At 37.1% G+C, this 25,104-nt stretch overlaps 1 protein-coding gene and 1 long non-coding RNA gene across 8 annotated transcripts in view; one reads left to right on the forward strand and one right to left on the reverse strand.

The window, feature by feature from the left end:
* The window catches only part of LOC142034546 (uncharacterized), a 42,339-nt gene extending 18,327 nt beyond the window's left edge, over positions 1–24,012 (forward strand). For both annotated transcript variants that reach the window (XR_012651686.1, XR_012651685.1), the window contains 3 exons: positions 20,930–21,012; positions 23,015–23,245; positions 23,389–24,012. This is a non-coding gene — a long non-coding RNA (uncharacterized LOC142034546). The remainder of the gene's footprint in view (positions 1–20,929; positions 21,013–23,014; positions 23,246–23,388) is intronic.
* Positions 1–25,104, reverse strand: part of UTRN (utrophin) — a 389,395-nt gene that overhangs the window by 4,015 nt on the left and 360,276 nt on the right. For 5 of the 6 annotated variants that reach the window (XM_075036045.1, XM_075036047.1, XM_075036044.1 and 2 more), the window contains 8 exons: positions 24,098–24,234; positions 22,418–22,456; positions 22,104–22,169; positions 19,559–19,624; positions 11,359–11,517; positions 10,734–10,977; positions 4,215–4,323; positions 2,593–2,679 (listed from right to left, as the gene is read on the reverse strand). In XM_075036045.1, the coding sequence (XP_074892146.1) occupies positions 2,593–2,679; positions 4,215–4,323; positions 10,734–10,977; positions 11,359–11,517; positions 19,559–19,624; positions 22,104–22,169; positions 22,418–22,456; positions 24,098–24,234 (907 nt within the window). The remainder of the gene's footprint in view (positions 1–2,592; positions 2,680–4,214; positions 4,324–10,733; positions 10,978–11,358; positions 11,518–19,558; positions 19,625–22,103; positions 22,170–22,417; positions 22,457–24,097; positions 24,235–25,104) is intronic. The other variant, XM_075036046.1, reaches the window with a different exon arrangement.

The following is a 25,104-nucleotide window of genomic DNA, read 5'->3' on the forward strand; positions in this document are numbered from 1 at the left end:
ACCACTTGCGACCATATAGACCTATGGGCGGTGTGCTATAAAATCATCTGTTCAAATACTCTGTTCTGGAAGTCACTCGGATGCACAGGCAAGACTGCTGCACAATGTTGCACACCCGCCTGGTTCTGAGGACCAACCTCATAAATAAGGAAGGAAAAGAGTCATTATATCCATAATCAAAGGATCTGGGGAGTAAAAAATCCCACCCAAATCCAACCATTATGAGCAGTGTGGGCCCTACTATATGAATAATTGCTTCATAAGAGATATTTGGACTAAGCAGAAATACCAATTTCAAGATGAATTATAACCTGAAACCCATAAAAACAAATACAGCAAATAAGAAGCCTGGCTCTACGATACAGTCAAGGTGGGATAAAAATAATCTCAGATGCTAGTAAGGCTCAGATGCTAGTAACTCCTTAATGAAAACTGCGGCCAAGGTGGGAGAGACCAGTAGTGACGAGGCTGTGAAAAAATAGCCTTTTTTTTTTTTTTTAAATAAACAGACGTATGTTGAACATGAAGGCTGTTCTAATAAAATTTAGCTTGGGTATAATTAAAAAATGGTACAGATACTATTTTTTAAGGCTAGGAATACAGTGATGCCTTAAAACAGATTGTGTAGGGAGTCCATGGAGTTTGCATCACTAGAAGTTTTACAAAACAGGTTAGACAATTGTCCGTCCAGAAAGACAGATCCATCTCAAACGGCCACAGGAAAATACGAGGGACTAGATGGTCTGTCACGGTCTTCCCTAGCAAAACTCATAGAGTTGAATGCACTTTGTTGGGAAGGCCAGACTAATAATCCTCATTCCAGGCTTCTAAAAGAGTATATGAATCTTACATGGTTAAAAAAATATACTCCTAGTAACTCTCCCAAAAGTAAGAGATGTTACAGAATGACTGAAGAAGAGCAAACATAGGTAGTACCTCCTAATTGGGGCATGCTGGTTTGGTTTGATTTCTGCAGCAGCATGTCTATGACAGAGGGAAAAGTCACATGAAATTTGGAACTGTGACTTCTTTTAATCTTAAATGCTCAGATACACTTCACAATATGAAAGGATGTGGGGCCCTGGTTTTCACTCAGAGTCCCTTCCTGCCTCATTCAGGGTATTGTTTCATGGATATTAGGTTCTCTTTTTTCCATGTTTCCTGGTGGCAGAGAACAGCCATCATTATCAAGCTTGCCCTGACAGAGGTCAATTTGTTTTAAATTCATTTGGGGCAAATGACCAGGTAGCTGTATAATTCTTATACATGCAAGACAGGAATTGGCAAAAAAAAAAAAAAAGAACTGATACTGGAGTTGCATTTTCTACTGATTTGTATACACACACACGCCCTTGAGTTGTGCTGAGTAGCATCACTAGCTGTTGACTTTGAGAAGAGATGCTCCTTAAAATCTAATCCTTAATTTGCAAAACTATGGGCTCTGAACTATTGAACTCACTGAAAATCTCAAACGACAGCTGAAACAAGACCTTTTTTGCTAGATCCTAATTTGCTTTCTCAAAATGTGCAAAGTGCATCTTCTGTGATGCAGTTCTTCATAGCCAAGCAATGTACATACAAGAGATAGATGGGGTATTTTAACAGGGTTCACTGAGTTTACAAAATAGAATAGAATTTCAGTCTCGATGCTTCTGTGAGAACTGGGCATAAACACCCTCCCTGTCACTTCTGCCTTTTAAAACTGACCATCATTATTACATTTCATTTGAAAGAACTGTTGAAAGTTTAAGAATATATTAAAGTTTTCACTACTGTTTTTCTGAGGCAAAGAGCTGAAGGTGTAGATATATATGTATGTATGTAAAAAAAAAAAATACACTGAATAACAAAGTTGCCACTTTACTCTCCCTGCCAAAGCCAACAATCTGTGTGAAATACTGCTGGAAACGGAGAGATAGCTACTCACTCTTGTGAGTGAAGTGATACTCTGGAAGGAACAGGATCAGCAGAAATATATGTCAGCTGATATAAGCCATGCATAGGAAACTAACTGGTTTTCCTTTTGATCTCTCTTTAATAGATGCTGAATAAAATACCAACTTTCAATACATTTAAGCAGGGGAAGGTGTTATGTGCTGTGTTAACAGTTATTTTCTCTGGTCAATTAGTTTCATAACTAGTTCAATAATTAGTTCAGGCAGTCAGGATTGGGCTATGGTCCCTCCTGTTGCCTAAGGCCTTTTTTTCAAGTTTTATTAGAAAACCAGCATTCAGGATTTCTGAATCTACATTCAATTAAGTTCTATATAAGGTTTATATCAGCAGCTACTAGGATTCTAGGTCTCTTTTCCTTTACGTGGGCACAGCTGAAAATTCCATATGGAGCTACAGGCTTTTCTTAACAGTGAATCACTTCCACTTAAAACATGAGAGTATTTGTTCATTTACCTTCACAAATAGTGTCTATTGAGGAACTTTGAAGAACAGAATTACATAGCTTGTGTATCGTGACAGGAAATCTCATCAGAAAGAAGATTTTTTTCCTAGTCAATACCACAAGAATGACTTTTTTCTTCAAAAGACCGCCTCAAATTCAATACTATTCTCAGAGACATATTTTGTTACACTTACAGCAGCAAGCTGGAAACGTGCTGTTGATTTGCTCCATAACATCTGTTAGATCTGTATTGGTATCATGAGGTGGAACTAACAAGTCATCTGTAGATATGACAACAAAACAGAGCAATGAATTTAGTTACGAGAGGGGAAAAAAAAAAAAAAAAAAAAGACGATGACAACAACATTCTGAAAGGCATTCTCATCCAACCTTCCAGTTAAATACTCCTTTATATTTCAAGGCAAACCACTACCTGAAGCCTTTGTAACTTAGTGTGCAGGAACTGTCATTGATAATTGCCAGCCTTGGGAGAGGAGGTGAAAGTTACAGTATTGATTTGCAGCAGAACTCATTTCTCTTTTACTAAAGCTTAATCATTGCACCCAAGATTTAACTAGAAGAAATTGTCAAGAAGGAGCAGTATGTAAGAATTTACAGTTAAAATAAATAAAAGGTTTACAAGATGAGGGAATTATACTCAGTAGCTGCTCAATTAAAATTCTGTTCCATTTTCAGATGATTTGTCATGTAACTTTCAGAGCAAATACACCATTCTTTTTCTGAAAAAAGCATTTATCTTTTAGATGGTCTTTATTCAACATGCACCAGCAATTTCACTAGTGTTAAAATCCTCCTTGCCGTTCTTTTGGTTTTGTTTTGTTTTTTTTTTTTTTTTTTTAAATGCTGCTTAAAATTAGCCAAGGGAATGGTTAGGGAATACAACTGGCTCTGTTCCTGGCAGTGTTCTTAGACAGCATGTCTTATAAAACTATCATTGCATTAAATCAGACTCGAAGAAGTTCCATGTTTTTCCAGATAAAATAAAAACACATGTCAACGCTGAATGAAAACTTTTCAGTATGCAAAAGAATATTTTTCCTGTTTTCCACAGAAGTAAAATCATTTTTTAATCTCCAACACAAAAGCTTGAAAATAAAAACAGGGAGGAAATTGCAGTTAAGATAATTTGAGAAAAATCTTTTTTTTTTTCCCCCTAATTTTGAGCATTTGATGATCTGTAGCTATTTCTGCTAATTCCCAGTGGAATTAATGAGTTTGGATATTGGAGAATTTAAAATAATCTTTCAAGAGAGAAATCCCCTCATGTGCAGAGGCTGTACACTTAAATACCCAATAATTCCTAAAGATGTGAAGTCCTTGAGGGGTGGGGTCATCAAAAGAGCGGGATGAGCAGAGGATACACAAGAATTTTTATAGCAGCCATCAGGAAGCTTCGATTACATGTTTTGGACATTTGTTGCTATATCTGACAGATTACTTGGGTGCATAAGTGTACTGTAAAACAAACAGCTGTTGGCCATTTCGGTCCAATGAAAACTGGCTCCCCCTTCAAGTGAGGATGGATTTGCCCAGTAAATTCACTTGCTCAAAACAGGTGGGACCAAGGAGTCTGTTGACAGAAATCCATAATTCAGAGCCACATGGATTCTTGTGATACTGCAGCTGTTTGCAAGTGTGGGGAAGCAACAGCTCCAGCTGCAGTAAGTCTTGTTCCCAGTAGCATCACAAAGATCAGTTCCTTTTTATTTATAAATCTTTCCAGAAAGATGCCAACAAACTGATTCAGTAGTCATCTACAGACCCACACAACACATTAGCTGATCAAAACACTTACCTGTCTGCAGAAACTGGGAGCTTGTCTCTTGCTCGAGCGGGTAGCCAAGGGCAGAGTGCTGGGGCGAAGCACAGGGGGAGGTGCCATTAACCCGGGAGTCTGACTCGGGCTACATTAAAGACAGTAATACCCAAATTTAGATAAATTGTATCTACAGAATTTAAGTTTGGGCTTGTATGCAGTCATCCCACTCCCTTCCTTTTTTATGTGCTCTTTCTTGTTTGTTCTCCAAACTATTGAAAGTTGGCTTAGGTCTATACAACCGTTGCGGGGGGGGAACCAAACCAACAACTTGTTAAAAGAAAATTCAGACTTAAGTGTAATTCTTATAAGACTGCAGTTGATGGTCTTGTTAAAAACAATGTTCCGTTGTGAGCATGCGTCATAGAAACACAAGGTTATGTACAACCCAAACAGCCTGTCTGAGGCTCTCGGTCCAGCTACGCAGAAAGACTACACAGTGGTATTACTGGGGTTGTATATATATGTGTGGATATATACATACATATACACATATACAGAGGACATTCAGCTAAGGTCACCTAAGAAGCTTTACTGGGGTGACTGATCACGCTTAGAAACAACTGTTCAATCATGAACAGTTTTGCAAAACTCCTTCACAATCAAGCTGAGTGAAGACACAAGATTTGAGAGAACTTTGTTAAATCTAGCTAGCCATCACTCCTGCTGACACTGCTTCTCAATAGTGTGGAGCACACCAAATTTACAGGAAAACTATGTACTATGTAATCTCCAGAAATATATGAGAAGGAACCCATATACTTTGAAAACTGTGTTATAGGCAAGCCTTTCTGGACTTTTAAATTCACCTGAAGATTCAAACACATAAGTTCTATATTACGTTTAGTTGTAACCATGTATGTGCTGGAGATAATGTGTAAGTATACATATATGAACACAAAATAAGACAAGACTGTAAGACTGCTTCACTACAACAACTCAGAAATATCAGAAGGGATCTTATTCAGGCATTTTTTTCCTCTTTTCCTTCTTTCTTGGAAGAAATAATTTGAGAAAGAAAGTAGTAATACAGTAATACAGTATTTGAACTCCAGAAGTGATTGTTCTGAAAAAACAGAAGGACATGGAATAGTATTTACATGAGGCAGTTATAGAATCTTAGCTGAAATGGTTGCCCCTATCATTTGTCTTTTCAATTGCAAATCATCAAATTACTTCCAAACAGCTTATTTAAGTAAATCTGTGAAAAGCAGATATAGAATTAATAATAATAATAAAAAATTACTTTTAAGATCTGTTTGAAACTGAGACTTAACAAGTACCTAGAAGAGCTATGAGACTCGATGCAAAGAGGTAACACACAGAATGGCTGTTAATTTGTGCACAAGTTTGCTCCTTTGCAGCTCACAGCCTTAAGTGCAATATTCGATTTTTTGCAACAACTTCCAGTTTAAGAAAAAAAATCTTCAACAAAACTGAAGATTGTTGAACAATGAAAGATACTTTTACTTCTATACACAGTGGTGAGGACTAGAAGGAAATGTTCCCTTGAGTACTCAGCAAATCTTTTTTTATCCTCAAAATCTCATCTCTCTTTCAGCATGACAATACAACTTCCAGCATTGACTAAAATAATTCAAGAGCTATTGCTCTGCATATAGAAGACAAAGAAAAATGGAAATGTTTTCAAGCTAGGCAAGGATTTTACCATCAAGACACTCCTACGAACAGTGAATGCTGATCAAGTAGTTAAGTAATTTGCTATTCAGTATCAGGCTTCCACCCAGCTACAGGGTCGAGGTAAAATGAGTGTGGTGATTTTAAACAGGCCAAGCCTGGGGTAACTAACCCCAGGTAATTCTGTATAGCCAGGAACCTCTGTTCAAGAAGAAGTTAGAGCTATAATGGGAAAGAGATGAAGCAAACTCTCCAAGGGTTAAGAGTTACTTCAGTACAGAGAAAGAAGGCTAACTCCAGTAGCAGAGTGGCTGTTTGCCCACCCCACAAACAGATGGACAGAGAGAATTTGCATCATCCAAAATGCAAACTTGCACCTGGACCGGATCTCTCTCCCTCTTCAAGCGGTAACTGCAGACAAATGGTGTGGAGATGACTAAGGGTGACTGAGGAAAGAAGATCGGTGCTGGACTTGATACAAAACTGCAGTACAGCAACACATAAGCTAGATCAAGGATAGTGAGGCACTGCAAAGTCAAGATTAATTAGGATAGAAAAGAGATGCCTACAAAATTAAACGAAGAGTTAGTAGAGAAGGTTATTTAGTACCACTTAGGAGTGCTATTGCAAATGACAAAAAAAGCCCTGCAGAGCATGAGGACTTTAAAAGTGGATAAACTGAGAGCAAACAAAACATACTTGGAATACTTTACGTTGATGTACCATATATTGCTGCAGCAGTCAGAATGAAATACCACAGTTGGATTTAAAAAAAAACAACCCAAAACACAACAGAAAACATACCCCCTTCTAATCAGAGGACAATGTCTGATGACTTCATTTTCATTTAAATACACTGATAAATGTTACATTACATAGTTCCAGTGACTGCAATAACAAGAAAAGCCAAAACAAACCCAAACCCTCTTCTTCCAAACTCAGGACAATACAGTTAAGCAGATGAAGAGTGGGCTTTGGAGCAGAAAAGGAAGGGTTCTGGTAGTGGCACAAATGCCTTTATATAATAATCAGATACTGAAAAATGTTAAATGCAAAATAGTTGAGGATATAGCTGCATGTATTTACATGATTTAACAGTTTTAATGGGAGAAAACCCAAGAAAAAAACTGTAGAAAATCATGTTCTACTTGACCTCAGTTGTGTAACACCTACAAAATCTGATCACCTCCATCACCAATCCCCTTCAGGCATTATGAAGTTCATGTATTCTCATTCAAAACAACCCAGCAGACAATCCTTAAGCTAGAAGCCATAAGAAAATAGCCCTAGTTGTTCCTATATGCCTGCTTCTTCATCCTGAATAAATAAAAGCAGGGATACTGAGCACGCCCCTATAAGGATGAGGGGGAAGTTTCCAACACCAGTTTCTGGGAGTTTTCAAACTTCTTTTTATGCAAAACCAAATAAAGATATGAAGGGACAGATAAATTCTTCTCCAGAGAACTCTGAAATTGAGGGATTTTTCTGTAGTACACCAGTTTTTAAAGTATTTCAAAGGAGATATTTATTATAACCAGTTTTTCACTGTGCCTCCTGTGGGTGTCCTTTCCAAAGAAGAGCCTGAAGTGTTCTGTAGCTTAATGGATACATAAGACATACCCGTTCTTCCCCTGACTTCTGTTGCTTTTGGTGAAAAACAAAATGCACCCCACCTCCGAATCACAGGAAACCTCAAAAAGGCCAATTCCCTTACCACATCTATTACAGATGTTTCTTCTTGTTCCAGACTTATTCTCCCAGCTACAAAAGAAACAGTCTCCTCTGCTCTTTTGATAAAGCTCCTCTGTTTTCAGTTGGAGAGGGAGCTGCAGTCACTATTTACTCTGTCATATAGCCATTGACAGATGATTTTAGCTCCCATTAACTTCAATATCAAATCCAATATGAAACCTCTATTCAGTAGCTCAGACAATCAGAGAAAAATCCAGAGAGACTTTAAATGCCCTTCATAATAGGTCTTACTTCTACTTTGCACATGCAGTATCTAAAAGGGATGAAAAAAGAAAATGTATTCTTTATTTCTTCTCTCTATAATTAACATGTTGGTATCAAAGATGTCACATGCCAGTTCTGTTTCACCTTTCTCTTTGACACTATAATCAATCAGGCAGAAAAAAATCACAACATTGTGTGACAGCTACCATTCCTTTGGGCTTGCTAAAGTAAAAATAGTGTGGTAACCTCAGAATTGTGACCCAAAGTAGGCAAATGTACAGTGAGGATGCATGCATATTTCTGCTAAAGGTGCTCTCTGAAGAATGTCTTAGAATGCTCTCATCTAGATTAAAGAGTTACTACAGGAAAGTTTCTAAGTTTCATTAATTCTTTACCCAAATATCTGTGTGTAGATAGACTCACTCCATATCTTTTAGAGAAAAAAATCCCAGTATTTTAGATTCAGTGGCAAGTTATTAACCCAAACAACAGTCAGGAGGCTGAGCGGAGAAGAGAAATGGAGAGACTTCTGCTGTCGACAGAAGAGAGAAACAGAGATGGCATGAAATGCCAGTCATGGCAAAGAAATTGCTATTAGACAGTTGTGACCTTTAATACTAGTAATTATTATTACAGGAATGACAGAGTTGTCACATATTTTGACATTGGGACTTATGAGAGTTTTCCATGCAAATCACCCATCTCATTAATGCGATAAGGTATTCCTTATATCCACTAAAAAAATAATTGGGACAGCCAATAAAAGCAAAAGCAATAAATAAATATACTTAGAGCCTCAGCTGGCTTCTGATAAAGTCCTTCCCCAAGCACTGAAAGAGATAAAGACTTTCATAGACAGTAATGGCACAGGTGATAGAAAAACAAACATGCTGAAGGGTTGTCATTTTTTCAGAAAGTTAAGGGGGCAGCAATGGGATTCAGTGCTGCTTCATAATTGTACTAATGTCAAAACAAAGAAGTTTCAAAGAACGTAATTTGAATTGTTTACAATTTCTGAATCCCCTTCAGGGGAGTAGCTTCAGCATCCTTGGAGACAGCTTGCAAAAAATCTGCTTAGTGGCAGGTCAAAAAAACTCCGCCAAATAACATTAGGATGCATGTAGAAAGGCATATTGAAAAGTCACAGATATATTATAAAAGCAATAATGCAGACCACCTCATATACTTGACTTCATACCAGCCACTTCATTAAAAGACAAAGGAAAACCAGGAACAGCTTAGGAAATGGCACTTGGAACAATCAGAAGCATGGCATGACTCCCACAGAGGAAGGAGATTTTGGACAGGAAGCAAAAGAGCAACAGTATATAGTAAATGAGGTGTAAATGATCAGAAATACTGAAAAAGGTCAACTCTGTTCTACCTTACCCTATCAGAAACCACACGCTGCAGAATTCCCCAAAAAATGCAAAAGCAGAACTGATAAGAAGAAACTACTGCCCCTCTGCCCACCCAGTTTATCACAACACACATGTATCCTCTAAAGGTCTTACTAAGAATGTTATAAGGATACTGAAAAGATTACAAAATCCACAGCTACAATAGAAAAAAAGGAAAGTTCTAAAGGGTGAACATGTTCCTGCTTTAAGCACTAAGCTGAAAATGACTACGGGTTTGGCAGAACTTCTGTGTTTCTATTCTACAGCTGTTTCTTTGCAGATTTTAAACCCTTCTCTGAAACACCTAGTATTGGCCACAGTTCTCAAGATACTTACTTCATGAATTATTGTTAACAGTTGCACCAGTTGTTGTCTTCCCTGTTAAATACTTAAGTTGCTCAAATACTGATTAAAGATGCTAGAATAACAGTAACAATAACAAAAATACTCTGGTATAGGGGTAGAGAAGTCCTTGGAACAGAGGCATCTTAACGCTATTCACCCAAAACTGCCTAGAAAAATGACAAAATCAGCCAGTGAAACAAACAAAAAATATCTTTATCACTGTAAGAAGAGTATCATCTACAGCAAGAACTTCTGCCATTTTGATACCCGGTTTATGCAGTCTGTTTCTTGGCTTAGTTAAATTCTCTACTATGTACAGCCAGTCACTTGACTTGTGGAAGGCAGGAATCATTTGCCTTACTGTACTCTGACCCAAGTGTAATGTTTAGTTAGGGGAAAACATTCATACAAATTTCTCTTCATCATTCAAGCTTTCACACACAATACAGTACAAACTAACATCTCCTACAGCAACATCTACAAGGTGGTGTTATTTTTATAATCTAGATGTGCATATGCTGACTTAAAAAACAATCAACATTTCTTCCCGCAACAAAGAAACCCTACAATCTCTTGCTACTGACATTTGCTAAAAGGGTCTTGCCTTTAGCATTTACTTGTGCACAGACCATTTTGTTGTAGCTTATTGGTCTAAATATGCTACTCAAGAGGAACTGGATTTTTAATGTAATGAATTGCTCCTTTGCATTTTAGATGTATCTTTGGCCATCTGTCTTTGGCACACTAAGAAAGGTTTCAGTGACTGTGACAATAAATAAACAAATTATTTAAGGAAAGATTGGAAAACTGAAGTCAAATACAGGGTGCGACTGGCACCACTACTTGGAATAGGGTATATATTTTCTTCCCCTGCTTTTTAATTCATGAAAAACTATTGCAGCTGCTTGTGTCATTCTCAATGTTTCATAAGTTACCATGATCACTCCAGCACTTGTAATCATCTTGTGCTCATTTGACTTTCACCATGGCTTATACTAGAGAGTAGGAAAAAATATCTTTTAATGCTAGAAATTACCAAGTGCGACAGACCAAGCTAGTGGGGTGAAAATATTTGCAGTAAAATTCCAATGCCTCTGTTCCACCAAGAAATCCATTGTGCAGAAAATACACTGGGGGAAAGATATCAGTGTACATCTACCTGCTCAAGTAGCTGCCGCAGCCGGTGAAGCTGAGACTCCAACTGTTTATTGTGATCTTCCAATATTTGCATCCTTGCTTCCAGGCGACCTTTATGTTGCCTCAGAAGCTTAGCTTCAGCAATGAGCTCGGCATCTTCAGAAGCATGCTGAGGTGACACAACGGAGTCAGGAGGTGATGCAAGAGGGTTTATTCCTCTCCGAAGATGTTGCTCCTTTAGTTGCTCATATTCTATCTGCAGACTCCTGATATATTGAAAAGAGGAGGAGAATGATGACTTAAGCAAATTAAAATAAAAAACTTCCTAATATCAAATGATATTATCATTACCTCCAACTAAGAACACAAGTAGCTCAAAGACAGTGTCTTGACTTGTGGTTTATGGGGGAAAAAAACCCCAAACACCAAACAATAAAGTAGATGTGAAACTAAGGTTCACAGACCCACCCTCTTCTACCTAACAGAGTCAGGCTATGCATGACACATGCATTGATTGATTCCCCCCCCAAAATACTGACACCTGCATGCATCTCTCCTCATCTCCAACATCAATACACAGTACATGCATGGCTCAAACAAAAACAACGAGGTGACAACTCAGACACCAGGTAGGATGATTATGAGACCTTTGCTCTTCCTCAAGGTCAGCAATGATGCGCTCCAACTCTCCTCGCTCTTCCTTTTCCACTGACTTGAGTATCTGAGCAGGACTCTGTGGCTGACTCACAGGCGACTCTCCTCCCAGCGTCTGACAATACTGCTGGATAAGGGCATGCTCATCCTCTCTAGAGCAATAAACCAACACAAATAAAGACAGCATAGTAAAACATTTATTATGTGAGCAAACATCTTTGTCAAGCTGAGGGATTTTGTTTGTTTGTTTATGAAAAAGGACTAAGAGCAGGAAATAAGCCTAAAAAATATACTGCAAAAAATCATGCAAATATACAACACACAGGAAGAAGAAGATTGATCTGCAGTAGTGTAAAAAACCAGTTTACTTTAATGTATGCATAAAGAACAAATGCTGCTGGTGGTTTGAAAAGAAATAATGAAAGCTATTAGAGATTATTATATTATCAGAGACAATATAAACCAAAGATGACTGATTTGAAATGCCTTAAAAATAAATAAAACCAAACAAGCTATGTGGTAGTTCCTTTTTTTTTTTTTTTTTTTTTTTTGACCATAAATAGGTGACATTTTTAATTTTCTTTAGGAGATAATTTTGGTGTGTTCAATTTACCTAATGAAATTAGAGAGAAAAAAATCCCTGCAGAATTCTCCAAGAAGTCATAGAGTAACAAATCATCAAGTATCTAGCTAATACTGTGCACTGCACAAAGGGACTGACAGTGCTGCAAAAATAATGCTATAGGTTTTGAATTAGCATTATATTTCCAGGTTTTTTTCCCCGTTTTGATATACACATGCAATACCTTGCAACTCTTCAGGGGTAGCAGATCTCCTCCTCCTTACAGACTGAGGGATAGAAATAAGCTATAGCACTGTCCTCCTCCTAACTCGCATAGCAATTACCTTCTGGTAAGGAGATACAGAAGTCCTGACACTTTCAATTATGCTATAATGTCCAAATGAGTTTGCTTTTGTATAGTTGTGCCTTTCTTGCCCCATAGCTGGTTTTTCTCCATAAGTAAAGTCAGATGGATAGAAAGTGAAGGATACCATGTCCTAAAAACAGTTTACTTGCTTGCTTACTCAAGAAGAATAAATCAACAGCAGAAAAACATATACTACTCATCTTTTTAAGACAGAAACTGCGGCAGCAGTATGAACACTGAAGAAAACCCTCCTTAAATTTTCTTCTTTGTTTGACTACAAAACAAAGACTGCATACCTTATGATACTGTGAAGTATTGTCCCTAAAAACTTTACCCTAAAGATCTTCTACAGTTAAAGCATGGTCAACAACGCAGACAAAAAGCCATGAGCAGTATATATACACATATTCAAATATCATTTAGAAAAGAGACTTCTTCATATTAAAAATATTTCTTGTGCTGATCTTTCTCCTCCTATTGTTGGAAAGAAGTAGCTACGAATTCTGCTTTTAACTGATTGCGGTCTGACATAATGAAAAGTACCCTCAAGGACTGCCTTTGAAAGCACATGCGAAAAATAGGATGTTCATTATATGCAAAGTATTTATTTTCCAAGTAAAAGTGTAATGGAGCTTTTCAAGAGGCTTTTTTAAGTTTCCTGTTAGTCAATTTAACATCTTTCATCATGAAAGTTCCAAATGTACAGTCTCATTTGAATGAATAGTTAAACCAGTTAAGTAGAAAAGTATACCCTGGAAGAAACAGAAGTTATTTCTGTGATGACAAACAATCTATAAATAAACACACATACAAGTAAAACACATCAGGTGTTTTACAGGCCATGCACATGGATTGGGGTTTTCTCAGAAATAAATTCAAGCTCTTGGGGTAATGGGAGCAAATTCGTGTGACAGGAGCAAATGAGAGTTGGAAACATACTGTTTGTGTAATGGAAGATCCTATTTTATCCTGCTGAACCAAGGTCTTTTGGTAGCTCAGTACATTGATACCCATTTAAAAGCATCACCAGCATTACGAGCAAGATAAAATGACAACAGATTTAATAAATACTGATTCCTGGTGACTCTCTCTTAGAAAAGTACTTCTATCATGCAGCGAAGTGATTTGGTTGTCTGTAGTACTGCTTGAGACAAACTTCTTATTGAAGACTAATCCTATGGTAGAACAACACTAAACTATTTCTTCTCAAGGATAACTATTCACTATCTACCTAAAGCTATCATGCGGTCTTCCATTTTCTGACTTGTCATTGAGAATTGAAAATGTAGACTACTACAATCAAACAAATGTGCATCAACTAACACTATACCTAAAAAAAACAAACCAAAACAAAAAAAAGTTATAGCCTGTGACAGTTCTATCCACTTTAAAAGTTCATGGCATTCTATTCCATATAAGTTCATTTATGGTATAAAGGTTAAAAACAGTCAGGTATGAAGAGATCCATCCACAGAGCTCTGGTTGCATGTCACTTTGCTCCATCCTATCTTTTGTGATTAACTACTGGTTTGCAGAAAGTTTACATGTAAAATTGAAAAAGGAACCTAATTAGTGAGTTCTTCCACTTTTAACAATGAGTAGAAAGTTTAAAGGAAATAAAGTAGATTCACTTATTTCTTATCTGTCTTGGCTGTAGTCAGTACTACACTCATCAGAAGAAATGACAATATGGATCTTCCCATGCAAATGAATAAATGTAATGAATTTTTCATTAAATACAACTATATAATTAAAATATAATTGGGGTTGTATGTGCATTTAAGTCCCTCAAAAATATAGAGGATATCTGACAGTGTTATCTGAAAAAGAAACAGAATAGTGCTCCTTTTTTTTCTTCCTCACCTACAGAAAAAGCCTCCAACTGCTTTCACTTCTCCATTACTTGAGTGATCTCAGGGAAACTCATCATCACTTGCTTTGTTATTTTGCATTTAGTCTAGTTAAAACTAAAACAAAAGCTAGTGCAGTTAATAGAGTTTGGATCAGGTCCTAATCTGATATCGAAAACCTCATGGTACTTCTCCATCCTTTAACCATCTTGAAAAAAAAAACCCCACCCCTTACAACTAAATTTTTGCCAAAGTGATGTAAAGCCTTTTGGGGCTTCAACTCTGCAATACACAGCAGGGCTTCTACAGCCCTGCAAAACGTGCAGAATCCCCTCACTGTGACCCAAACAGCTGCCCTAAGCTGGGAGTGTTGGCGATTCCATGTCACATCTTCAGCAAGCACAGAAACAGTGTTAAAGCAGACTGGAGAGAGAACACAGCTTTATCATCCAGGTTTTGAAATGGTGTTTACATATGAAGTGACACAGCGTAACTACACATACAGCCTTCTTTTGTGCAAGGGTGTTAATGTTGTCAGGAAAGGTTCTGGTGATCAAGTAGTTTAGTCTGCTCATTTTAATTTGGCATCAAAAAGCTGCTGTCTATATTTTAAGATGATGAATTAGTTTATAACCAACTAGGTAGGTCCTCTGAAATGGATTTTTTTTTTATATATATAGGGCTCTGTAAAGCTGGATTTATTATATTTATTTGAATTTGTTAAATATGATTCTGTCAAGATTTTGCATTAGGTGTAACCTCATTTTTAAATGAAACTTATAAACCCCTTAAAGAAAGAGTTTACATAGTAAATGCTTAGATACTTTTGACTGTATTGTGGTCCAGTAGGTGAGATCAACACAGCTAAATACAGATACTTTTATGTTTTGGACTCCCACTTATTCAGTCCAGAGAAAATTTCATTTCCCTCCTCTCTCACTGGTTCAAAGTCTCAGAAGCTGTACAGGACAGACTGTGAATATTGACTGGTGGTTTTTTTTTTAGGCATCACACCTTGCAACTGACAGCAGGCTTTTCCACAGGCTGGAGGAAGTACCTGATAAAAGAAGTCCTCTGAAGGAAAAGCATATTTTTATCATCTGTTCCACCTCTGGTCTGTCTTGCAAAATTACTAGTTCAAAAAAACAGAACCTTGAACCCGCACCAACAAACCTCACGACTGTAATTAAGACAGATACATGAGTAGCACAGGAGTCTCAGGGTGGGGATTCAAAACAACCTACAGTGTTAAGGGAGTGACACACACCCTACACCATGCAAACACTTCCATTTTTGAGAATCTGGGACTGTCTTCTGCAGAACTGGTTGGAGATGGCAGTCAGCAACCAAAATGAAAGCACAACATCAGAATAAATTCCTCATCCTTTCTTAGTGGTTATTCTCCTCAATTCTCTGCATGCTTTGAGAAAAGGCTAGAAGTACACAAAGTCCTTCAGCGACAGTGACTGCAGTTTCTTTTCAGCATTTCACCACAGTAGAAAGCAGTAAAAATGACGTCTCAGGAGGTCAGACTTGAAAGAAGTACATCTCAAAGGAAAAGAACACCCTAACAAGTAAACCCAGGGAAAATGGCCTTTGAAAAATCCTATTCTCTTTGTGGATGTATATTTTCAAGAGGTCTATTGCAAAACATGCGTTATGGATGGAGGAAGCAAGAGGCAAATAATGTTGCATATAACTTCCCTTACATCAAGACTACGCTGTGGAAAGAAAAATTCAGATTTCCTGACAGTCACTTTTTATCAGTGTATTATTTTATCTGTTTAAGAAAACTGGTTGTTATATTAGATTTCAGATAGTAAGATGTGGGTATGTGTGAACCTCCTTCATCGAACATTTTCATTTTTCTTGGGGCTCTCATACTAAGCACCATGCATTCTAGTCCAAATAAAGTGTACCTTGACCTACTGATGCTATGAGAAATATTAGAATAAGGTTCAGGAAGGTAATCCAAAATGCTTTGTCTTTAACTTACTTGTTTTTCTCCTAATTTTATCATCACATGGAACTAATTTCTCATTGTGACAAGATGCCTTTTAACCACTTATATCACGTCAAAGTATTCAGATACTACATACTGGGGCTCCAGTTTGACTTAGGGCACACTGAGTGGCAGTGCCAGCTGGAAGTACCCCTGCCCTTCACTGCTTGTTCCTACTCCTGCACCTGAGCGCACAGCTCCCTAACAAATACAATTTCAGGTATGTTCCAACTCTGCCTTCAGATGAGTGTGAAGTGGCATCAACAGTGCTGCAAGCATCAAGGTACCTGGTATCAAAGGCATTAATCAGAAAACAGCTATTAAATATTCACATTTATACAGAAAGTATTTGTACTATGTCCAGTGCAATTAACATCAGTATGGGCTAGATAGGATAGTTAATACATTACAGGAATAAGAGAGTTACATTCTTGTCCTATTCTCCTAACAGGTTTTTTTGTCTTTTCGTTCTACTACACCATGATTTGTCAAATTGTGAGGCACAGCTTTCTGTTAGGGACACTATTTATCATTCTTTGTTGCTAAGACTTCATTTGCAAAGACTTCATTTTTTCCTTATGCTCATCTTCACTTGTGAAAAGGCCAGTCTGCTATAAAGATGAAGATGTTTTTGCATGAATTAAAGCCAAAGAAAATTTGTCACAACAGTCTAGCCCAAACATTTAGAACTCCCTAATGCATGGAGAAGATGATACAAAGGAAAGACATTTTTATTCAATGTATTTATACCAGAAAATTCACACGAGAGCATTAGAATGTTTGTTAAGAAGCTGGACATACTACGGGAGAGACTATGACTTTTTTTGCTATCTACAAATATTTTTCCAATTGAGAAAAATGTTTTTTTAAAATAGAATTCACATACCTTTAGGGAAGGGCAGGATTAGAAAACCTTAGTTAGGGAGATAGAAAAAGTCATAATGACATTCAAGACAACAGGTTAGTTAAAACCTAAGAAATTTCTTTGAAGAATGTTTTCTTAATCAAATAGCATATTGCAAAACATTCCTGCAAAAAAACCCTCATGATGTTTAACTGATAGCAAAAGTTCTCTTATTGTCACTCAAATGTGGAAGACTTCTTACACATACTCTTTGGAGTATGAAGAGTGTTAAAAGTATTGTTGATGAGCTTGTGAACCTGACGAGATCAAAGCAGTAACTTTCCAATTTTAAGTGCAACTATGCCTCTGTTCCAGGTTCACGGTAAACTGAAGGACTCTTGAGGATCAATAAAAATAAGATCACAGAACAGAACTCCAATTATGAGAAGCACAGAATTTGATTTCCAAACCAGTAATCATCTCCTGAATATCTGAAAGAATACCATAAAAAAAATGAGATTTTGCTCAGGTTTACAGCAGGGGCATCCGAGCTGAAAAAAAGTGCATCCAAATTTCAAATTGCTCCTTCAAATTCAGTCTATATAGAATGATTACACTATTCTCATTTCTACGTTAAATTGCATTTAAACAATAAGAATAGAGCTGAGCGATAATCCTAAATTCCCAGTGTTCCAGCTGTAGGCAACTTATGATCCAAACTGGAATCCAAACTTCATAGCTCTGTAGATCCCTGGAAAAATTTCTTCACCCAAAGGGTTCTCAAGCACTGGAAGAGGTTGCCCAGGGAAGTGGTGGATTCACCATCCCCAGAGGTATTTAAAAGACATGTAGATGTGGTGCTTAGGGACATGGCTTAGCGGTGGACTTGGCAGTGTTAGGTTAATGGTTGGACTTGATGATCTTAAAGGTCTTTTTCAACATAATGATTCTATGATAACAGTTTAACTCCAAAATTTGAAATTCTTCAGAATTTTGTGAGTACTTCAGTATTTACCTTAACAAAAGCATGCATTATTATCTGCAAATAAAACAGAAAGTGCCACTGGGTACAAAGTTACTTTCTTGACCTCCTTGGCCTCTAAATCTCTGCATATTTTGTTTGTGTAACAGTCCCCTTTTGCCAACAGGACTGAGACCCAAATTCAGAGGTCCCTCTCACATGTTGGTACACAAGTTCACCATGTTCATTCTTTTCCTTAAAATAAAGGTCATTTTTATAGGTGAGCAGGGAAATAGCATTAAAATCAACAGCTAATTTGCCAGTAAAAATTAAGCATATACACCCCCTTTTACCATTGGGATGGATGGTTGTTTGGTCTTTGTATATGAGTAGACTCATTAAATGCAAAATAAACAACTCAATGCAGTGTACGAGCATTTAACTGCCTTCAAGTTTTCAGCTTTCCTGCCAAATGACAGTATGTTTGCTTTTTTTTTTTTTTTTGGAAGGGAAATCAAAAGGGAATATTTTGGCTGCATTTCTCTCACTGGTGAGCGTACCAATGACAGAAATTCATGAAAACAGTTACACATTAAAAAAGTTTTATTAGTTATGTAAATAGAGTTAATTAAGCAGGAAAGAGGAAACATTTAACAGTGGTCACATGTGCTTTCCCAAAGCAAAGTATTTTAAATCTCAAATTGTTAGTACATTCATAGGTAGAATAATTTCGTGATTAGATTTTCAAACAGTAAATGAAAGTATTATTGAGAACAGCAGCATTTTCTAACTACAGCTGAACAATTTCTGCTTCCTCTTTAAAAATGCTGATGGCATTCATTAGTAACTTAAAAGAGGCGGTCCCACTACACTGATTTAATTAATAGAACCAATGATACAGTGAGGTTAAATCATTCATGTATTTTTAGACTGAAAAAAATCAGATTAAATTCATCAGTAATTCAAGGGGTTCTAGGCTTTCCAGGTTCATCAACGCATTTTAATGAAGGTTTTTACAATAAAAGTGACACATTAATTCAAAAAAGAAAATGGTGTTGATAATATTAATGTAGGGCTGTGTTTATATACCCAAGTACAAACAGATGGATAAGCAGCCAGCAAACTGAAATATAAACAAGAAGTAGCCACACTGTTCTGGCTCTGCAGAACCTTCAAAATATAGATGATGTTTTTTCAATGAGAAAATTATCCTGCGAGTTATCACAAGCTTTTGACCCACTCCATTGTCCACTTCGACATAGAAGGATTTCTTTTCTTTTATGCTATGATAAAAGCAGAAAAGGAATACAAACTAGAACCTATAGAGCTGTGACTTTTTTTCCAGTTGCATGAAACATCCTCAATTTTGAAGCAGAATGGCTGACAAATGTAGAGTTCCTTTACAACATCAAATGAACATCACCAATTTCTAGAACTGGTGCTTGGAATAATGAAATTCATGCAGGCATCCTTGGGGTCATACTTATTAGCTACTTTCACTAGGACTAAGTCCTGTGTTACAACTTATGAAGATTATACCCTGCATATATATGCACCATGCATATATTCAAAGTTCCTGGCAGCCTTAATGAGTATGAGTTACTTACACGCTTCCTGTGGTGGAGCTACTGTCCGTGAGGAAGGAGCCATTGGTCCTTTCCATTTGCGCGAGCCTGAAAGGCAGGGAAAGACCACGACTTTCAGAGAACATGTTGCACAATTGAAACAGGGGCAGTGCGAAGATCAATTCTACTTAGAAACAGCTCAGGTATGGCAATCTTGGTATACATGAATAGGAATAAATGCCTAGATTTTGTGACAAATCCCTATAATCCAGAGGACTTTTACGAGAAACTTGCGCTATGATTAACTAATCCTACTTGCCAAGCAACAAGGAACAAGTATATTTTCTATCGCTAGTATAATTATCATTAGCATCACCACAACTCTCATGGTAAAATTAGTTAAAAGAGATGTTTTCGCAGATGGTTTTCTTTTTGAATTTTATAAAGCTGGACTAACAAAAGAGGATGAATACTTTTTAAATATAGCACATGCAACATCTGAAATTATGCTTGGCAAATAACATCACACTGTGGACAGACAAGTCCTGGAAAACAACACAAAACCCAGTGTAATTACAGGGAGTCATTGCCTATGGTTCCTCATTTTGGAAGGAATTAATCTAAAAGGACTGGATTATTATACTTTATATGTAAAAGGCCATACAGCTCTTTAAAATCACAGCAGAAATTTTCTGTATATTCAAGTTTCTAGGAAAGATATACCTTATGTATGTAAGACACACATACAAAAATCTAAGAACACTCAATGCTGTGCATATACATTGGACTGCACCAAATACAGCTATTTCCTTTACTATAAAGATATCTTAATTTCACACATATTTTTGCAAGTGTGTTATGCATTATTACAGACATCTTCAAACTTCTTTTTGAAAACAGTGTGCAAGGCCCTAAAGAAATGGGAACTCTGTTTTAGCACGGAGCAAGCTTGCCCAGCTGTATATTTGTTAATATCTCTCGGGGTTGAAGGAGGACAAACAAAAGCACACACAGGATGTTGTTTAAGCACCTTGTCCCACCATGGCTGGGGCGGGACATTGTGCTCCAACACCTCCCCTGAAGAGAATAACAAGCTTCTAAGTGACTACAGTCATTCAGATCATCTCTGCTCTGGGGCATCTCAGACAGGTCTAGTTCATGGTAACATGCTTACAAGTCACCTTTGTAATGCTGCTTAGCTCAGCATCTTTAAGTCTTTGATGAAAATGCATAATAAAAGATCCAACTAGAAAGCAGACAATAAAAAATATGTGAAAGTTACAGAATTATGTCTTCATTTTTTAGACTGTTACTAGAGGAAAAACATTTTGAATAGTTTTAGACAGCTTGCTTATGTAGTAATTACTATTTTTTAAGTTTCTGATTTTGCTAACCAATGTCTGCACATTGCAGGTACAGATTCAGCTTTGTATCCTGAAAGAGTCCTGAACAGTGCATGGTCCTCCTTCGGGCAAGTCTAATCCAGAGCAGAACTGGTAAGAGCCAAGGGGGATGAGAGCGAAAACAGGTATTGCACCTAGGATCTCCCTTGATCCTTAACGTGAGTCCAGAGTTCGAGCTTCATCTGGGCACAGAAAGCCACAGCATAGTGGCACCACAGTCTGAAAAAAGGACATAGGGAGACAGAAAATTCTCACATCTTTCCAGAGAAGTCTAATTTATTTGTTCCATGGGTTTTAATTGATTACAGCATGGCCTAAGTTATAGATTCAAAGAAATGTTGGGTGATTTATATGAATGACATGTTCCAAGTAATTGAAAAGCACTACACTATGCTATTAATGAAGGATGAAAATATTCATTGCTGGGGGGAAAAAAAAAAAAGTTGAGGATGACATAAGCTCTGAATTTGTATTCAAAAAGCTGAAGAAGTTAACATTGTTTATTAGTTGTGGAGAGCAGATACAACAATAAAAATACCCAAAGCAAAACCAAGTCAGTTCCCATGGTAAGATGGATTCATTTCTTTGTTGCCTAAAAGTTGGGTGGTTACTTATTCTTGAGAGGGTATCTCTGGTTGGTGCTTAACCGTCACCAGCCCTGAATGTACAGAAGAGAGTTCAACAAAACACAGAAGCACTGAGATGGACTTAGCAGAATAGACATTTTATCATGAAAGGACTAGGGTGACCCCATAAAAGTCAGAACATAAAGCATCTGTAATTATTATATGCTCTGCTAAAAGTTAATGGTAATGCATAATGTCAACCTTTCACAGAAGAAAATGAAACTCTGGATCCAAAATCCTACAGGGAAAAATTATATACCCAACAAGTTTAGTTTATTTCAAAGGTTAAAAATGAAGAAACAAAAGAAAACCAGTACATTTTAGGAATAACGCACAGTAATTCTGCAACAGTTTCCATTCTGTATGACAGATGATGGATTTAATGCATCTATTTTACAGTTAAGGACTGTATTCAGAAGCTAATGATTTAAAAACATTTCACTTACTTCTGAGTAGAGAGAATTATATCTTTTTAATAAGTAATGTCCAGCCAGTAGAGTATATTAAAATCTGCAGCAATCAATCACAAAATGCAGTGAACTGGTGAGAAACTCTTACCTAGTAGCATACTGCTCTATCCTGGAGTGTGTGTCATCATGAAACAGCTGTGGAGACTGGGAAGGACTAGTTGACAAAAAAATAATAATAAAATAAAATCAGTGGTGTCTAAAGCAATTTATGATATAGAAAACGTTATTTTTAAAGTAAGTTAGACTGATGACAAATAAATAAATTCACAATATTGCTGAGGGGGTTATTGCTTTGAGTCAGCCATGCCTTAAAGCTCATGCACATCAGATTAGTTGCAACTGAGCTAACAGAAAACAACCAGTATACTAAGCTTTCCAGACAAAGGGGTTCTGCATACTCACTCATATTGCTCTGGCCACATACTGATGAGAGTGATAGGACTGTAAGGAAGAAAAAAGAAAAAAAAAAAGAGAAAGAGAGAAAGAAAGAAAGAAACTATGAAACAAAAACTTTAGTGCCATTTAAGCAAGAGAAAGCTGGAGAAACACAAAATATTTTAACTAGCAAACCACCTAAATCATTTGAATTGGCAACAATTGATGTGGAAAAGAGACAGCAACAGATACTGCCATGTATCATGGAGAGACAGGAGACTGACTTACATACTTCATTTTGTTAAATAAAAATCAATTTTTAAAAAAATACCAAATCAGCGTTATTGATTGATCTGCACTTCATGAACCATAATCGGTTCATTTAAATTCTGCTCAAGTACTGGAGCTTTCGTTTTAAACTAACTAGAAAATACATTTACAAAAAAAAAAAAATCGAGGGGAAAAACACACTACCGACAACAAAAAAACCACCATAAGTCAAAGTTATCAAGGCTTATTTTCTGCCTGCATAAAAATTATCAGAGGTAAATACATACTGTATTACATTCTGACACTTGAGTAACTATTTAGGATTTTTTATTTTCTTTATTTTTTTATTTAAAGGAATGTATTTCTGAGTTTTCCCACCTGCAGGGGAGAGAACCAATACCAATAGTTTCCTCGGCATGATGCTGGCAATTTATCTGTATATTTCCCACATGACTGGACCAAGCGACTTTTATCCTGACCTGTGATTACAGCTTTGACATTCCAATTTCTGGCACCATTGGCAAACTTTCATCACATCAAAGCAGATTTGCTTTCCTGTGTTGGTGGCAGCTGAAGACAGCCCCAGTAAGTAACATTTTAACATTTGAATGTGTGTTGCTTCCTTAGAAGCCAGGCCATCAATAATGCCAGTTTTCAGATTACTTCCTCCTGGTTCTTAAACTGCTAATGAGCAGGTTTTGTTTGTTTATTGTAAATAAAATGCACAGTCCTCCGGTCATGGAAACAGCGTGAACAATGGCACTGGGCTGTTGCATGCAAGCAGAGCGTATATGTTGAAGCTTCACGTTTGCTGTTGTGAGCTACGCAGTGGTGTGTTCAGATGATACAGTTGTGCTGCAGACTCCAGGACATCAAGGAGAGTCGATCCATGAAACTACTTCTAGCGCCCTGTCAACACATCTTCATTTTGCTCTTCTAAGAGGGTCCTTTGCTGACAACTACCAAGTAAGTAAATAAAGTGGAGTATTTCTGCCAGCACCATAAATAATCCTGTGGAGACACTGATAGTGCTCTCTTTTATTAGGCCATGTATATTTCTGAAGCCTGTAGGAACCTAATTGGCTCAGAGATTTCTAACTCCAGGGACCTTGATGTTACCAAATAAGCAGTGCAGTTCCTAAAGCCTAGTCTCCCCAGAGCTATAAAAGCGTTCTCTGTAAAACAGCCATTCAGCCCCCTCCAACACTACTTGCTAAAGTCCATGGCTTCATGATAAAATGCTTACAAAAATCAAAGTATAAAATATATTACTTTTTCAAAAACAGGCAAGATTTTCAAATACTGTGAAACAATTCACAGAAAATAATACAGCACAAGGCTCTACAACCACTGTTGATTATTTCTCAGGTTTCACTTTTTTGTTTATAATGGCATAGGCCAGTGACCCAGGACCAATTACTCTATAAGCAAGCTTACGTCTCCAAGTTGTCACCCTCCAATACTGTTTGCACAGGTAGGTAGCCAAGTCGGGGATGCTTTGCGAAATACTTCTTTGACCGGAATTTATTCTTCAGCACCTTCGTGAAGTCCCGTACATCTTCCCCAGATGTTGTCTTAAAAAGTTAAAAGAAATTAAATTGAACATCACTAAACAGCATTGAGATAATACTGCTGCTACTGTCCTGAAAAATGATACAAGGAAGAACTTAAAAATGTTAATGATATTAAAATTGCCTTTTTAGTGTCCTGAAATATGGTACTATAATAACGATAATGCATCTACAAATTCTCTTCTACTGGAAAAAACAGCAAGGCTTCAAAATCCCAGCAATAAATGCACCGGATTTACCAATTACTTTATAAATTAGAGAAAAACTGAAACAGGTTCAAGTCTTCAGCTAAATATTTATAACCAGTCTTACAAACCACAAAGATTTAATTTTTCAGAAAAATAAAAAAAGGCAAATCAGTTTGTCAGATACAGGGGGATACACATAGCCATTGAAAGCAATCTTGACAGAATACTTATACACATGAAGCTTGTGACTCACCCCACAGACAGAAAAACCTTGTAATGGCTCTGCTGAAAAAATACAGCTACACAGTAATGGCTTTGTTTAAAAAAAAAAAACAAAACCAAAACACAACCAAAAACAAACCTGACAAAAACCCCCAAACCTAACACAGCCCTCTCTGTTCACAAAGTGCCACAAAATACTACCTGCCTCCCATTCTATAGCTAAACTAGAAAACTTTATCATGAGATGGGAGCAGTATGTGCTATACCATTGTCTGCTTCAATGGCCAAGTTTTTCATGAGCATTTTCTCAAGTTGCCAGATCTCCTCCTACAGGATTCTGCCACTCTCTGTATCATTCCAGAGTCAAAAAACCCCACAGCTGAAGTGACAGCCATTGTACAGGCACTGTTCAAAGCCACAGTCAGAGGCAGGCCTGATAAGAAAAATTAGTGCCTGAAGTAAA

Source organism: Buteo buteo, chromosome 9 (assembly GCF_964188355.1).
Source record: "Buteo buteo chromosome 9, bButBut1.hap1.1, whole genome shotgun sequence".
NCBI lineage: Eukaryota > Metazoa > Chordata > Aves > Accipitriformes > Accipitridae > Buteo > Buteo buteo.